At 41.2% G+C, this 16,521-nt stretch overlaps 1 protein-coding gene across 3 annotated transcripts in view; it reads right to left on the bottom strand.

Moving 5' to 3' along the window:
* The window catches only part of PLA2G4A (phospholipase A2 group IVA), a 112,542-nt gene that overhangs the window by 54,506 nt on the left and 41,515 nt on the right, over positions 1-16,521 (bottom strand). For all 3 annotated transcript variants that reach the window (XM_090048899.1, XM_090048900.1, XM_090048901.1), the window contains 4 exons: positions 10,265-10,413; positions 8,039-8,152; positions 4,855-4,892; positions 394-535 (listed from right to left, as the gene is read on the bottom strand). In XM_090048899.1, the coding sequence (XP_089905025.1) occupies positions 394-535; positions 4,855-4,892; positions 8,039-8,152; positions 10,265-10,413 (443 nt within the window). The remainder of the gene's footprint in view (positions 1-393; positions 536-4,854; positions 4,893-8,038; positions 8,153-10,264; positions 10,414-16,521) is intronic.

Here is a 16,521-nt window from a genome sequence, read left to right as displayed (position 1 = left end):
AGTGAAGTGTCAATAAGGATTAAAAGCCAAGGTTCTGATTCCACTAGTTGTCACTTCAGGTGGACCCCAAAGCCAGTGTAGGGCCCTGCTGTTTTCAATGGGGCTCAGTTCAGGCACATGGATATGTCTGCATACAACATATTTCAAGATCAGAGCCTAGAACTCTAAGTTCCACATACTGCGAATAGAAAAGTCAGCTTCCCTCCCACAAGATGCACATGCTGAGACTAAAAAAAATGAAAGTTTATTTCTCCATATAGTAGACTTTCCCTAGTACCCTTCCATCCTAGTCTGTCTTTCATATCTTCAAAAAGCGAGTGGTAGGCTTCCCATGGACAATGATAGTCCTGCCACTTAATTTCTAGCTAGTTAACAGAAACATTCCAAACCTACATCACGGGAAATGGTCAAATCCTTGCTTTTTTCTGCTCCTAAAAGATTTCTTATATTTTGCATGATTTTCTCCTTCCGCTGGTGTCGAAACTTCTTCTCCTCATCACATAAAGCCATGCTGAACCGGAGGTCAGTTGAAGAGCTGTTTACAAAACAGACAGGCTTTAATTCCAAAGCTAATAAGTCACTGAGACAAAATTAACAAAGGCATCTTGGTGTAGTAGGGGACAGGGATGTGAGCAGTCCAGCCCAATGGTCAGAACCAAGGCAAGAAAGAGAAAGCTTATCCAAGGACAGAGGGTTAAGACACCAGCTTGGAGCAATCAGACATCACTATTGACCAGCCTGCAGTCAGTTGCCAAAGGTGGGCTTAAATAGGGCCAATCAGGAAATGTGCAGCTGTACACAAGCTGACATATCAGCAAGTGAATCAGACTGAACAGACTGTTATAACTGTTAACATTCAGATCCCATGGACTTGCAGGGTCAGAACCCAATTCCTTGATGTACACATGAAGTAATACAACATGGAGATACAGTATCTTATGGTTATATAATTGAACTTTTCCCCCCCCCTCTCCCCCAGGAGCACAGTGGGGGTTATGGCTAGTGCTCTTGGAGGGGATGCAGACTCAGCCACAGGCAATGGCACTGCTTCCCTTTCCTTGCTGCCTGTAGAACTGGAATCCTCATGCTTGCTAGTTGTAGCAAAGAAGCTGTGTTTCAGTTTGGGGTGGGGGGAAATTACAGCTCTCCCTCTACTCCCTCTTCCATTCCTCCCAGAAGGCTTGCCAGCTACCTTTCCAGCACACTTCACGGTGTGTCATAGTGTCTTTGCTTTGGTGTGCTGGAAAATCTGTGTGTTCTTCTGTAATGTAATCTGGTTTATGTAATGTATGTAGATAATTGCATAAGTTTGTGTATTTATGTAATGTATGCATGTATTTATGTACTTATGTAATAAATAAAAATATAAATGTATGCATGTGTTCCTGTATAAATTCTATATTAGATTATGCAATATGTGCTGTGCTTCCCTGCACTGTGAATGGAATACACCCTATGAGAGAAAGCACATATTTGATTTCTGGGGGAAAAAATCAAAACGGACTAACAAAAACAAAAAGAGGATTTTAGGGAAGGAATAAAATGAAAGGAATGAATTAATATAATAATAAAATAAAAGGGTATATGATAAAATAAAATAATATAAAATAATAAAAGAAAAAGGTATTGATGAATCCCACTTGGTAGGCTAGCAAGTAGGAAATAATAATAGGAAGGAACCTCAGGGAAAGATCACAGTCACTGGCCAGCTACACAGTCAATATCAGAGCAGTCCTTTCCCCCTCCTCCCCCTTAGTTTCTGTTTCCCTGCAAGCAAGCCCAGCTTCAGCTTCAAAACTCAAAACATTTAGAAACTTTTGAAACATTTCGACTACCCTCGTTTCATTCTGAGGCTGTTTCAAAGCCTTTTGTTTCATTTTGATTTTGCTGTTTTGAGCTTGAAACAAGCCAAAACAGTGTTGAAACAAAACAGCTGGTGACATTTTGTACAGCCCTAGTACCGATACATAAAATCATGTAGTGAGACATAAAATATGCTTTTTGTACTGTTACAAAATGTTTTGAAAACCATTCGAAAAAATTATGTAGCAGTCAAAAAAGGCAAATTCTGTTTATCCCCAGAAGAAAGCAGAAAAAATTGCAGCAAATCTTCCACAAACATGGATAATGTTAATTATTAACATGGATAATGTTGACTTATAGATCCCATGGCAAGGCATGAAATGATAAGTTAATATCCATACCTATTTAGTCCTTGTCCTCTCTCCTAAATTAACAACTATAGCTAAATGAGGTACTGAATTTAACAGGAGCTGAACTGGCATAGCTTTGAACTCTTTCTCTCCTTTTCTCTAAGCTGACGTATCAAAAATGTATGCATGAATCTCCAGCAGGACCTAAGTTTTGGGCTGGAGTTTTCTTAGCTGTTCTGTACACTGGGCTCCCATTCTCCATCACATAGTAAAGAGAAGGTAATTAGTTCTAACCCCTGGTCTACTGGCTGTACTGATACTTCCCCACAGCAGTACCATCTCTGAAGGACATTGAGGGTGGGGGAGGAGGAGGGAGTGTGAGGCAGACAAGGGGAATGGGACTACTGGGATAGGTAAAAGGTTGCTGACCCCTGTTGTATACAACTCTGAGGGTGTTACCCCCAATACTCCTAACATGATCACTTTATAAATAGGGATAACTTATTATAAAAATCCCAGTCCAGCTAGGCAGTTAAGTATTTGTCTAACACTAACCCTGAGGATACCATTCATAGTATCCAATGCTTAAAATTAAATTAAATTAAATTAAATTAAATGTATTTTTGGTGGTTCAGAGTCTTTGCTGTGATCTCTTTCACTGAAACTCCCCCATTTTGAGCTCTGAGATATTTTGACAGTGTAAATACGAGGCACCTAATCAAGGGGCTCTTATGAAGAAAAATATGTATCTGTAAATATGTGACTACTTATGTAAAGTGGAAATATACATCAAGAGACACAAAGTCAAGTTATCATGTACCACAATGAGCAGAATAAACCTAGAAGCAATGAACCACAAAAATGCATGCAATAATAATTGTACAAGTTAAATGAAAACTATAAACAGGAGTTTATAATTAAAACACAGAACTCTGACTGGTTAACTGGAATGGCCTTGAAAGAGTTGAAAGAGTATAACTGTGAGCAGATACTGGCCCTTTTACTCATTTCATTTAAATACATTGCAGTATGCTATATATTGCAACAAGACATGCCTCTGAGGCTTATCTTGATTTTGCATCATAAGTGTAAATTAATCAAACAACTCATGCTCCATTGTGTTTAAATATTGAAGCATGCAAAAGTTTTACATGTGGTCTAGTAGACCACACACAGATATATATAAATATAAACAGCAAGCTGAACTAAACCCTGGAGGGTGCTTTCCACAGCCCCTAGTTATATTTACTAAAATGCCTATAGCCACTATCCCTAATTACTACTTTAATGAAAATCTTTTTAAAACTACAATTTTCAGGAGTTCATAACTTTTGGACTTAAAGTCTTCATGCCTCACTATCTCTTAAGGTGCATTTTGTTCCTTGCGCAGAAAGAGAACAGGAGACAGACAAAAAACAGAGGTGACAGATGTTAGTCACTCAGGGCATTTATACATGTCCTCCAGGAGGTGTGGAGGTAGGGGGCACTTTAATTAAAGCAACTCTGAGAACTGCTCTAATTAAAGCACCTGGACCATCACATGTATCAGCATCCCCGCACTGAAAAATGGTGGTGGGAGTGCTTTAACTAAAGCTTAAACAGGGACACTGATACACATGACACTGGAGTCTACTGGAACATAGTAATTACTATGCTCCAACAGAATTGATTAATTGAGTCTGCTCTGACACGCTGTAATTACACCTGTATTACACTGCATCAAAGCAGTAGTCTTGCACATGTATAGGCACCCCTACTTAATGGTCTATTTCTGTGTACATTCAAGACCTAGAAAAAGGACAACCAGAAACCATCTGTACTGCAACAATGAGGGTAATATAAAAGTCTATGAAGATTAGACTGGGATAGAATTTCATCCAAGACATTTTTCAATTATAACAAAGTTTCCAAACAAACAAACAAACAAGCCTACCCATTCTTATCCTGAGAGAATCTTTCAAAAAATGGCAGACCTATTAACCAAGACACACAAATATAACTGAAGACTAATTTCTACCTTTATAATATTTATGGGTCCGGGATGGATATAAAATTATTATGAATATGACTGCTAGAGAATGCATAACAGAGCACTACTAGCTTCTTATATTGTCCCTAACCCTATGAAAACTTATGCATGTGTTTTCAGGTGGGGTTAAATTCTGGTTCCAGTGGTTCAATATAAATTATGCCCTGGACTTCAGCTATGCCCTGGACTTCAGCAGGGCCATTATTTGAAATAGGTATAGCAAATACTCCCATTAATGGGTATACATGTTGACTAACAGAGTGCAAATTTCCAGGAAAAAAAGGGTAAAAACATACAGATACCTGCTGTGGCTAGAAGCCTGGTGAGCTTACAAAGTTTAACAAGGGGCAGAACTTTTGAAAAGGATCGAGGAAATTACTACTATAGCACTGAACCTGCAAATACAAATAATTCATAGGAATGTATGTGCATGATATTCCCTATATCAGTGGTTCCCGTTAAGTCAATAACTGTTACTCTGCGGGTGTAAACTTCACCCTTGGATTCTCTTGAGTTTTCAGTGTTTGATATTTGAACTGTAATACCTGGATTTCTTGGATTTCACTTAACAAAGATTTTGGGGGTGGGGGGGAAAGCCCTGCAAGTAACAGGACAAATATTGACAGATCATACAGTCATTCCCTACAGATTCTTTTAAAATCATATACTTACCAGACCTCAAGAGACATCTCCAAAGTCATTTCTGTAACCTAAACAAAAAATATTTAAATTCACTTACATCATGTATAGGGAAAGGACAATATATGCACTTTAAATATAAACTTATCATAAAAGGGTATAGATCCACTTTAAAAAAAATATATTGGTCAGCTATTTAAAGAGGTCCCTCTACAAAGAATAGTTTTTGGAAAAAGCAAACTTACTGCTTCCACAAGATTTCACTTAGTAATGGGTCTGTCTACACGTTAATTAATGTACAGTAGTTACTATGGCTGCATGAAGCTTCAGTCCCTGATTCAATACAGCGGAGATTCAGCCTGATTCGGTGGCCAAATCTCCAAACCAAAATCTAATCAGAGGACCCTTTAATCTCTCTGAATTGAATCAGAACCCTCCAAATCAATTCAGAGAGATTCGGCAAGATTCGGCAATTTAGACACAGACACAGCTTTAAAAGTTTTTTCTACATAAATCTAGGTAGCAGGCAGCTCATGAATGCTGCGATGCTGGGGTGCATGGGTGCTGGGGCCTCCACAGCAGCATGGGGGGCTCCCCAGCGCACTCGGTAGCAGACCTGGAAGTGGACCAGAAGCACTTCCGGTCCACTTCCAGGTCTTCTGGGGAACATGCTGGGCACCTCCCCAATGGCCCTCTGGCTCAGTGACTAGTGTCTCCTTGGTCTGGGGGCAGGAACCTGAGAGATGATGCATTTGCCCCAACGTCATAGCATTCATGAACCGCACCTGGTACCTTGAGGTATGTAGAAAAAATATTTAAAACTGTGTCTGTGTTTGAATCACTGATTCTCTGAATTGACATCAAATCTTTAGATTTGGAATTGGCCAACTGAATCAGGGACAGTGATCTGAATCAATTAATAGAATTACTATACCTGATTCAGCCCAAATCCAAATCCAAATCGAATAGGGCCTGCTTCGCAAGCCCCTAGTAATTACTGTGCATTAATTTAGTACTTGCTTAATGAAGTACTGACTAAATCAGGGGTGGGCAAAATGCAGCCCGAGGGCCAGATGCGGCTCACCAGACCATTCTATCTGGCCCATGGGGCTCCTAAAAAATTTAGAAAATTAATATTTATCTGCTCTGGGCTGCCTGTCATGTGGCCCTCGATGGCTTGCCAAAACTCAGTAAGTGGCCCTCTGCCCAAAATAACTGCCCGCCCCTGGACTAAATGGCATCAGTGAATGGGTAAGAAAAAAATATTTGCTATGTGAAAAGATACTACATTACAACTTTAATGCAAAATATGAAACATGTTTTCTTCATTAACCCTATTTCCCCTCTTCATTGCTTTACCTAAATGAGAATTCTTATCTCATGTCATTGCAAAATCAGATGTCAGTGGAGCAGAGCCAGTCAAAATGGAAGAGTCCAAAAAGTATTAAGTTAAGCAACACCTTAAAAACAAGGTGTTAAAATTACATCAACCCTCAAGCTACTAACTTAATTACATGCCAACACCCAAGTACAGACAGTCAAAAAGCCCAAGGATGAATCAATTCAATCTTTGCAGGTTAGTCTAAGCTGCATAGATTGAACTGATAAGCACGTGAATAGACATTCACTTTTGATTCCAGAAATGCAGTCACATGCCTGCAGGGGCCCAGGCCAGAAGCTAGGGTGTGCTAGAGCACACCTCACTGCTCAGCTAGAGCAGACAGCTTGGGCCAAGGCTAGCCTGTGAACCCTACAAGGGGAGAGCATGGGGGGAGGCTCAGGTAAGGTGCAAAGCAGCATAGGATCCTGGGAGACTGAGACTTAAAGTGACCCTGAAGGACATCTGAGATAGAAATTCAATAAACCAATTTAACCCAAATCTGTTTTGGCCATTTTGAAAGTGGTTTATGTGCACTGAACTTCTGTTATGTTACATATTTGAACAGGTTTCTGATCACTTATACCAGTTTGTGTGTAATTTCTGTCCCCAGCCCTAATGTACATAGTGTAACTGATTTACATAAATAAGCTTTAACCAACTATTTGTTTTTCCAGAATGTGCTTAAATGATTATGCCATGCATCATAACACTTAAAAAATGTGTGATAGATAAACATTTCTGCTCATATAGATTCATAAAGCAGAACTGTAAAATATTTCAGCTGTAAATAGCAGCTGAAATAGTATCTGTAAATAGCATTTATATAAAAATGTTTTGTAAATCAACCACATTTCAGGATTTATAGTATAGGCTGAAGGCACTGCTAAATTAACTAAATTATACTCCCCCAAACCCAAACAGAATAGAGAAATTGTGACTTGCCTTAATATTACAACACTCAATGGTGCATTATTATGTGTTAACCAAATATTTCTGCTCACCATTTAGGTTAGGGACTGAAATTACATACATGCCAGTATAAGTGATCAGAAACCAGTTCATATCTGTAATACAACAGAAGTTCAGTGCACATAAACAGCTTTCAAAATGGCTGAAACTGCTTTAAGATGAACCTGGATGGATGTAGTATCAGACTTAACTGACTGAGGTTAAGTCAAGTTTATTAAACTTCGGTCCCAGCTCCCCTCCAGATTCAAAATTTACTTACAGCCCCCAGCATCCCAGAATGTTTTGCACCGCCCCTGCAAACTCCCCCTCACAGGGTGGATGGGCAAGCCTTGGCCCAAGCTGTCTGCTCCAGACAAACTGGGAGCCATGCTCTAGCAGCCCCAGGCTTCTGGAATGTACCACTGCAGGCCTGTGCCAGCATTTCTGGAATTGAAAATGAATGTCTATTCACTTACTTATTGGTTCAATCTGTGCATCTTAGACTAACCTGTGAAGATTGAATCATTTCAGCCTTGGGTTTGTAGGCTATCTGTCCTTAGCCTTATTAGCAGTGCTATCTATAAAAGAATCCCTTTAATGTTCAAGGAAATATAAATAGCAGTAGTGAAAGTAACAAGTTGCATGCCAACGTTTGTCTAATTTCTTATGCCCATATGGTCCCATGGAATTAAACTAAATGTGGAGATTTGTTCCAGAGCAATAGCTTGACATTTCTGAATCATACAGAATACTTTCCAAAGGGAAGCTAATGCATTCTGTTTACAAATACATAAACTGGCCAAATGTCTCAATCCTACTCCAATAAACTTCATCACTTTGTTCAATGCTGCTTCAAAGGAGGCAAAGTTATAGAAACATGTGACTCACTTTATTGAAAGTAAATACAACTTCTTTCTTCTCTCCCACTTTAAGAGAGAATATAGGATATGTTGAGGTGCCAAGAGTCTCATCCATGACATAGTTGGCATCCATTAAAGTAATCTAGAAAAGATAATCAAAGATGAACTAAAGGTTCGTGTATCACCTTTTAAATTCATGTAACTTAAAAAGAGTATTTGAAACAAAAAAGGCAAGGTTAAAGAAAAGAACGCAACTAAGCTGTGTAATCCATAGTCATAGCCCAGACACAGGCAATTATTAGGCCTGCGCAAAGCGGCTATTATTTGCTTTGGATTTATATTTCGGGGACAGTGATTTGATTTGGCAATTCAAATCACTGTCCCAAATTGAGTCAGCTGAATCTGATTCGGTGGCCAAATCTCCGAATCAAACAGGCCTCCTGCAAAGTATAGACTTCTTAAAAAACTAAACAGTTTATTACTACAGTATTGTAGAAAGGCAAGGTTACACCAAATCTTTGCTAGGAAAAGTATATTTTTTTCTGTAAAATGATATGCAATTTACCGTTACAACATAATATCACTTATTCTTGAGAGGCAATTTTCAAGGGACTGAATAGCATATTTTCCAGGGACAAGTGGAAATCTTCCATTATTGTAAGCAAGCACAACCAAATTCCAATTTAAAATGTATCCAGGTAGCCGTGAAAAAGGATAGCGATGTGATTTTGGCAACTGGATATAGCTGTATTATACTAGAAATTGACTATGTACCAGCTTATAAAATACTATACTTTTTAATGACTGTATAAACCCCTACTAAAAGCTGAGAAACCGCTCCAGCTGCAGCCTGACCAGTGCTGCGTAGAGGAGGAGGATCACCTCCTTGGACCTGCTTGAGATGCATCTGTGGTACAGTTGGCCTTCCTGACTGCATCCCCACACTGTTGGCCCATGTTCATCTTGGAGTCAATGATGACTCCAAGATCCTTTTCCGAAGGATCTCAGAGTCAGGGAAGTAGTGAAGACTTGATTCAGAAGGCAGAATCCTATTTTACTTTACGTGTCTATGGGGCATTTAACCAACCATGAAAGTTTCATTTTTGGCATTTACATGTAGCTTTGAATTCTATGTTGCTCTCCTCTTGAAACTAAGACACTGCACCTTGTACTTAACACTCATTAGATAAATAGCTGGAAAGCAATGGGAAACTTTTTCTCCTTGGGAGAATGACCCTGAGCCTCTTATCCAGGAAAACACCGATTCACTGAGCTACAAATCCTTTGACTTGTTCTCTCCCTCCTAGCCCCAGTAGGCCAGCTTTAAGAGGAGGACTAGGAAGTATTCTAACTATTGCCTATTTATGGCCTAATGAAATAAAATTACACATTCCCATTTTTCTTGCCAATTCCTAACTTCAGCAAGATACTCTCCCCTTTGTTTGTAAAACAGGGAATCACAAGCTACGGTTTTAAATCCCTTGAATTTCCTAATATAAGTTGTGCACACCTAGCAAAATCATGTAGTTTAAGTGACTGGAACTCTAGTCTGGCAAACCAGTTACTTTGTCTTCAAAATGTTGCAGTCATCCATGTGTCACTAGGAATTTTCAGAGCATATCCCATGATTATCTAAGCTACAGTAAATTGAGTTGCTATAAGGACTCTCTCCTGATCCAATAGGGAATTACAAGGGAAGACACTGGAGAACTACTGGAACTCAAATGATTTAGTCTCGACTGGTTAGCAGACCACAAAGGATCCCATTTAGGCTTTAGCCTGTACCCCCAGAATGACTAAAAAAAAACTCCAGTTGGGAACACCTCTAAAAATGGGTCAGAAGACTTTGTGATCGGGGAGGAGTGAAGAATGGGGAGAAATTTAGCTCCACCCTACCCTATTTTCTGGCCAAGTAGCTGAGTCAGGTAAGGGGCGGTAGAAATAAGTAATAATTTGCTGCTATTGTGAAGAACAGCACATTACTAAACCTCTGGAGCAGGCAGGGAAGAAATCGTGACTTAGATGCATGCCTTAGAGTCACAATGTCTTCTAGAGCTACCTCTGGGATGGTGCAACTTATATAACTTCTCTTGCTCAGCCTCATGGCCAAAGACACAATCCATCCTTTAACATTAAACAAACATACATACTGAAATCCTCAGACGATAGATGCTGCATAAGTGCAAAATGTTATTTTAACCCTCCAGATGTTGCTCATCTTCCATGTCCAGTTGCATCTCAGTGCACAACTTACCTCCAGAACATTTTCCTGGTTTGGGTCCAAAATAAACTCAAATGACTCATTCCACACAGGATTAATATCATTATTGATATGCCTTGTCCTCTTTCTACAATCAGGGGCTGATGGGATAAACAGCTCCACATAGGGATCTGGAGTGTCAACTGTAGAGTAACAAACAAATGTGGAAGTAAGACTAAGTTTGAATAAAATTAACCAAAATAAAAAAATAGGCAAAGGTGATTTAATTGTAAATAGATGCATTATATACAGTAATAAATCAAAGGTACATGAGTTGATCTTGTTCCCAAAAAGGTCAAAGTAATTATACTATTAACATTCAAAAGAGCAGGACTTGGCTTTGAAAAAGTAAGTGAACCTACAGGGAAACACAGACATTAATAAAAAAATAATTTTAATTTAACAGTGCTCCAGATCCTCTTCCTCCACAAACTACCCTGTGATAGCATAAACTATTACCACATTGGAGCAAATATACCTAGTGAGGCTAGGACAGACATTCAAAAAGCCCAAGGCAGAATCAATCCAAGTTAAATGGTTTTCTTTAAGTGGTGTAGTTTGGATCAGTAGCAAACAGAGCACACATTCATCTTTTGATGGGAAGGGAGGCATATATCTTAGACTGGGTTTCACCATTTTTAAACCAGTACGTGTGTGCAAAACTCCTGTTCCATTATGGGTATAGACCAGTTTTTTCAATCACTTTTTGAATACGTAAAAGTGTAATGTCAGTTCCTTGCCTAAGTGATTTGTAGTTAGAAAGAAAAGATGTTTTGGATTCAGTTTTATGCCCTCCTGAGGGAATCCTATGCCATTAACAGGCATTTTTCAGGAAGAGGCACAAGACTCTGCTGCTCATGTACCTTCTAAGGCCCTGGACCATGTCATGAGGCAATCCATGAGTGAAGTTACTGAAATTAATAGAGGTTTGCTCCAGAGTAAGGGTCACTGTACAATCAGGGACTTATTTACATATTTAAATGATAGGTGTATAGCTCATAATCTAATAATTGCTCCATTTGTATCTAGTGCTATCAGTGATGAAGACAGGATGCTGGGAGAATTAGTAATTGAGTTGTATTTGCCTGTTACTGAAAAAAGGTCGAATGCTGCCAAGCCTACCTGCCTATCCAGTGAGAGCAAGTATATATATTTTTGACAGATGCATGAAATACCCTTCCAGTTTAACCATCAATATCCTGGTGAAAGAGGGTGAAAAAGAAAGTTTTTCAACTGCTCCAAAACTGCCATAAAACTAATGCAAGGTTGCAATATTTCTTTCACAATCTATTTATATTTAATGAGTATGTGCTGTAGTTCTTTTTGAAAAGATACATATCAGTTTGACCACATCTACTTTTTTATATCAGTTTCAAAGAAGATTCAGTTATCAAGATAGCAGGCATACTACAAAACTGCTGCAATATGAAAATGCAATGTTAGTAAAACAAAGTGAGAGCAATGACACATTTAATTGATTTCATATGATACGGAGAATAGCTTCTTTTTCCATGTCTCAGCTTTACTTAAGTCACCCAAATTTATGCAATTGGATTTGTTTTGTTGTCTTTTGTTTTGTTTTTTTGGGGGGAGAAGCAGGATTGGGGGGTTTTTTGGTTTGTTTTGTGCAGCCATAGTCTTTGATCCTGCAAATGGAATCGTTATGGATACACTATCAGTCCCCTTACTTTCACTAGGGGCTCTTCATAGGAATTGAACTATTGTAGCTCCTTGTAACATCAAGTGCAATACTGCTGAAACACACTTGCAGGCTAATAAAGTTAAACCTCTTCATATCTTCTAGGATGATCACAAGCTAAAATCGGTTCATCTGAGGTCAGAAAATCTAGTCACATCTTTATCGAATAAAATCTTCCCAAGTTCTTTTCTCCTTTTTGTCCTGGGATCTATTTCAGGCTCTTAAACATGTAGTCAGCACAGCAACCATCTTCTCGATGATCTTAATGAAAACAACGATACCCTTAGTCAAACCCTTTAAAACGCCAAATATAGGTGGTCAGAACATTTCTGATTACACAGAACATTTTACACAAATTCTCATGTTAAGTTTAAACAAGCTGCTGCTGACACTGCTGCTCCCTTCCTCCCAACCCACAGCTCTGGAAGCTAAGTCAAGAGTGCCTGCAAGAACCATATGACCACTGAAGCTGGAAAATGGAAGGACCCAGCCAGCTAGACCAAAGAGAAAATGAAACACAGAGAGAAACACAAATGAAAAGGAGACAGTTGGCACAATTTGATCAGAATATTCAGCAGGAAATGTTTCAGAGCTCCTGGACAGAATAAAAGAAGTCTGAAACTTTGAAAGCTGTCATGAAATGAAGCTGTTGCCCTTCAACCAGGGCCAAAACACTAATAACTGGAAACAGCTATATGCCATCAAATCTATGAGGCTGTGTACCAAACAATCAAACCTCAAATATTTTATTTATGAATGTCCAAATTGGCATTAAAAAAACCACTTCTTTTTATTCCCGCATTTAGTCTGTGGGAGATGTCTGTGCATATTAGCTCATTCTTAAGATCTGAGAGCATAGATTCCAGTCTGCCCAATTTTATAAAACTATTTAAAAACCAATAAAAGGCTGGGAAGCTCTTTAGAAAAAACAACTCTTAGCTTCCAGAAGCTTAACTCTCTCTATCTGGGTCCTGTTACATGCTGCGCTTTGAGCTGCTCAAATGTCAATTGTTGTTAGTGCTAACTCAAGTTTGGAGCAGTCATACCTTAAGGTGGATAAAATACAGTCCGAGGGCCAGATCTGACCCACCAGGCAATTTCATCTGGCTCGCGGTGCCCACCAATTAATTGTTCCCCGCCCAGCCTGCATGCCTCACTCCCACCCTCATGAGTGTGTGGAAGGGCCCCAGCCCAGCCAGCACACAGCTTCCAGGAGGAGCTGCTGCTGCCACTGCTTTCCCAGTATCCAGCAGTTCCTCCTCATCTCCCTCCTGCAGTGCTTGATCCAGGCAGTAGGTAGGGAAGCTGCAGGGGTGGGAGAAGGGGGAGCTGCAGTGGGGGCTGTGGAGCTGCAGCTGGGTGGGGGCATGGGGCTAGCAGGAGCACAGAGCTTCTACCCAGGGTGGCAGCAGGAACATGGAGCTCAAGTGGGCAGGGTGTGGGTGTGAGAGGGAGGGTGGGGGGTGTGCTCACACTCCCCGCCCCATAGCTGACAGCTCATGCCAGCAGCAGGCATGAACCCTCAGGGCACTCATTGCCTGCACAGGTGCTGCCTGCCCAGTGGCTCACAGCTCCAGCCAGAGCTGCACATGGCAGCAAGAAGCACAGCCAGGCAGGCCACCTCTCTCGCGTGGGGCTCCCTGCAGCACATGTGAAGCTCCCAGCACCTGTGCACCACCAGGGGGAAGCCCCATGCATTGGAGCTGGCTGACTTCCCTGCTTTCTGCCACCATTGAAGCAGGGCTCCCCACCACTTTTGGCAGAGTCCCATAAGCTGCACATGGCAGCAGGGAAGGCAGCCAGTTCCAGCATGTGGGGCTTTCCTGCAGTGGCACATGAGTGCTGAGAGCTGCATGTACACTGTGGGGAGCCCTGCACAATAGAGGCAGGCTGGCCTGGCTGTACTTCTTGCCACCACGTGCAGCTCCAGCTGGAGCTGCATGCCACCAGGCAGCAGTGCCTGCGCAGGGCACAAACACCCCAAAGTCCCCTGCCTCCTGCTGCTGCTAGCAGAAGGGGACTGCGTGCCATTGGGGAAGGGAGTGTGGGGGGTGGTCTCCCACACCTCCACACTCTTCTCTCACACCCCACAAACACCACACACCCACACCTACCCCCACAACCCTCCCACGTATACACACCTTCCTACAACATACCCTACACTCCTCCCACACGAAGCCACACCACCTACACATACTCCCTCACACCCCACCATACATACTTACCCCCAACCACACCCCAAACACAATATAAAAGAGTAAGACTTTATTTTTGAACTATTATGCAATTAACTCTATATACACTACACAAACACAAATCAAGATAAAATATTTTTTAATAAAATTAAAATATGTTATAGTAGGTGTTTGACTTGTAGTGTATAATTTGGGGTTTTTCTGGTTCAAAGATGGCAACCTCCCCTTCCAAAAGGATAACTTCTGAGGGCAAAGGAGGGACTTCCAGTGGCAAATGTCAAGGGCTAGGGGTGGGATTTCCAGTCCCAAGATGGCAACCAGGGCATGGAGCACCTGTCAATGGATGGGGCTACCCTTGCGGCTCTCCACAGCTCACCAAAACTTATTAAGTGGCCCTCCAGTCTAAATAATTGCCCACCCCTTAAGGCTAAAAACCTTCTGACCATGCCCAGTGTACACACCTAGGACTTGCCAGTAAAGGGTTTGCAAGCAGAGGGGCATGACTAGGAGCTACAGCTGCTAGCTGCCACTCCAGGGCTAGTGAGCCAAGACAGGCTTCTAGGCCTGTTCTAGAAGGGAGTACATAAGAGACAGATTGGCAAGGAGGGGCAGGAACATGAAGCTGGGAGGCACACAGTTAATGGGATGGGGCATGGGAGGTGGAAAGCAAATAAGGAAATGAAGGGTGGGGGTGGAAGAAGGGTGATGAAATGAAATCATCCAGCCACTGAAGGATCAAATAAAATAAAAGGAAGTAAAAAAATAAGAAGAAATAAAAAGGAATAAAATTAAAGAAGGCCCCATGTTCTAATAATTTTGTATTTGGAATTTGAATGGGGGGGATGGGGGAGATGCCATTCATACTTCCCAGAATGGAAGGCACTTTTGGGGGAGCTACTGTCAGTGCCCTGGGAAGCAAGCCCCAGAGCATGGGGACCCAATCGGGCCCCTTACCTTTTTTCCCTCCCCTCACTAGACCCCACTCCTGGACCCATCCATACCCTGTAACTTAGCTAGATGCATGTGTTCTGCAGGCTGTTTGCACCAGTGTGCACAGGAAGGTCACACCCCTGAGATGGGAGGATGAGTTGGCTTGGTGCTAGAACTCCCTACCCTACCTCACCCTGCAGTAGAGTTAAGGGGGTGGAAAGTTTGTCCACACTAAACAGAAGGGTGGGAGCGCAGAAACTGCATCCTGGGATACCAGAGGGCTACAACTTCGGTGGCTCATCTGTGAGAAGTGGCCATACATTCATGGAACATGAGGGTGGTAATGCAGATCAGAGATAAACCTACCCTGAAACGGTGTAACTATGCTGCCTAAAGTGTACTTGAAACTAGTTTTAGCTGTTAATGTGTGGACAATCCAAGGACTAAGAGCTCCAGAAGCCACCTAAACATAATGTGTAAAAAGGCCCCTATTTAAAATTTGGTGAAAGATAGAATTCATAGTTTCCTTCTACTGGAACATAAACCTGCTTGAATTATTAAGCAACATTGGGTACATATAATTGTTCAGGGCCCCAAGCTAGGTTCAGGAGGCTTACTCTAAGCTGTCTAAACCTAAACCAGGAACAGGTTGAGCAGGCATTTGCTGCTGCTGGCAGTACTGGGGACAGCTCAAGGTAACCTGGGATGAGGGGAGAAATTGGTAGAATCAGGGGACTAAGAACAGGCAGGTTTTGGGGTAGTAGCCCTGGATCTAATGCAAGTGGCTGGGCTGTGCTAGGAATGCATACAGACATTCACAAGATCAGGTCAGCCCTTCATAGATCAGATTAATCCTCTCAGTCTAAAGTTAGTCCACCTTCTGAGATGAAGTAACATAGATCAAGTGTGCCATTTTTTTGGGTTAAGTCTTGAGAACACCTATACAAGTGGGCATTGAGACTGACCTAACTCTGGTTAGGTTAATTTAAATGTAACAGCTGTTCATATCCATACTCCCTAGTCTCTTCAAGTTGGGATGTGGATAGAATCACAGCTAGCTGAAGTTACCACAATTTTCATTGACTTCAATAGGACTATAGCACCTGGCAAGCCTGGGTATCCTGACAATACTTTAGCATCAAGCACAGCAGACAACTCGCACCAAAAGGACGGACTTCCACACAAACAGCTTGGTTTTGAATTATAACACTTTTACCAAGTATTTTATTGCTCAAAACCTCATTCCCTCTTTTAAAGTTGAGCTTTTTATTCAACTTTGTGGACCAGTTCTCTTTATTCTTTCCTTATATTCCACAGTCCTCTAAACTCAAAGTACAAATTGCTTTCTGTTGTCAAAATGCCAAGGAAGATCTAACTCCACAAAACAGCATACAGATGTCATTATCATCTTACTTATGAAACCATCT

This window comes from Crocodylus siamensis, chromosome 5 (genome assembly GCF_052110815.1).
Source record: "Crocodylus siamensis isolate JL-2025a chromosome 5, ASM5211081v1, whole genome shotgun sequence".
NCBI classification, from domain to species: domain Eukaryota; kingdom Metazoa; phylum Chordata; order Crocodylia; family Crocodylidae; genus Crocodylus; species Crocodylus siamensis.
This window is presented reverse-complemented; position numbering and strand designations above follow the sequence as displayed.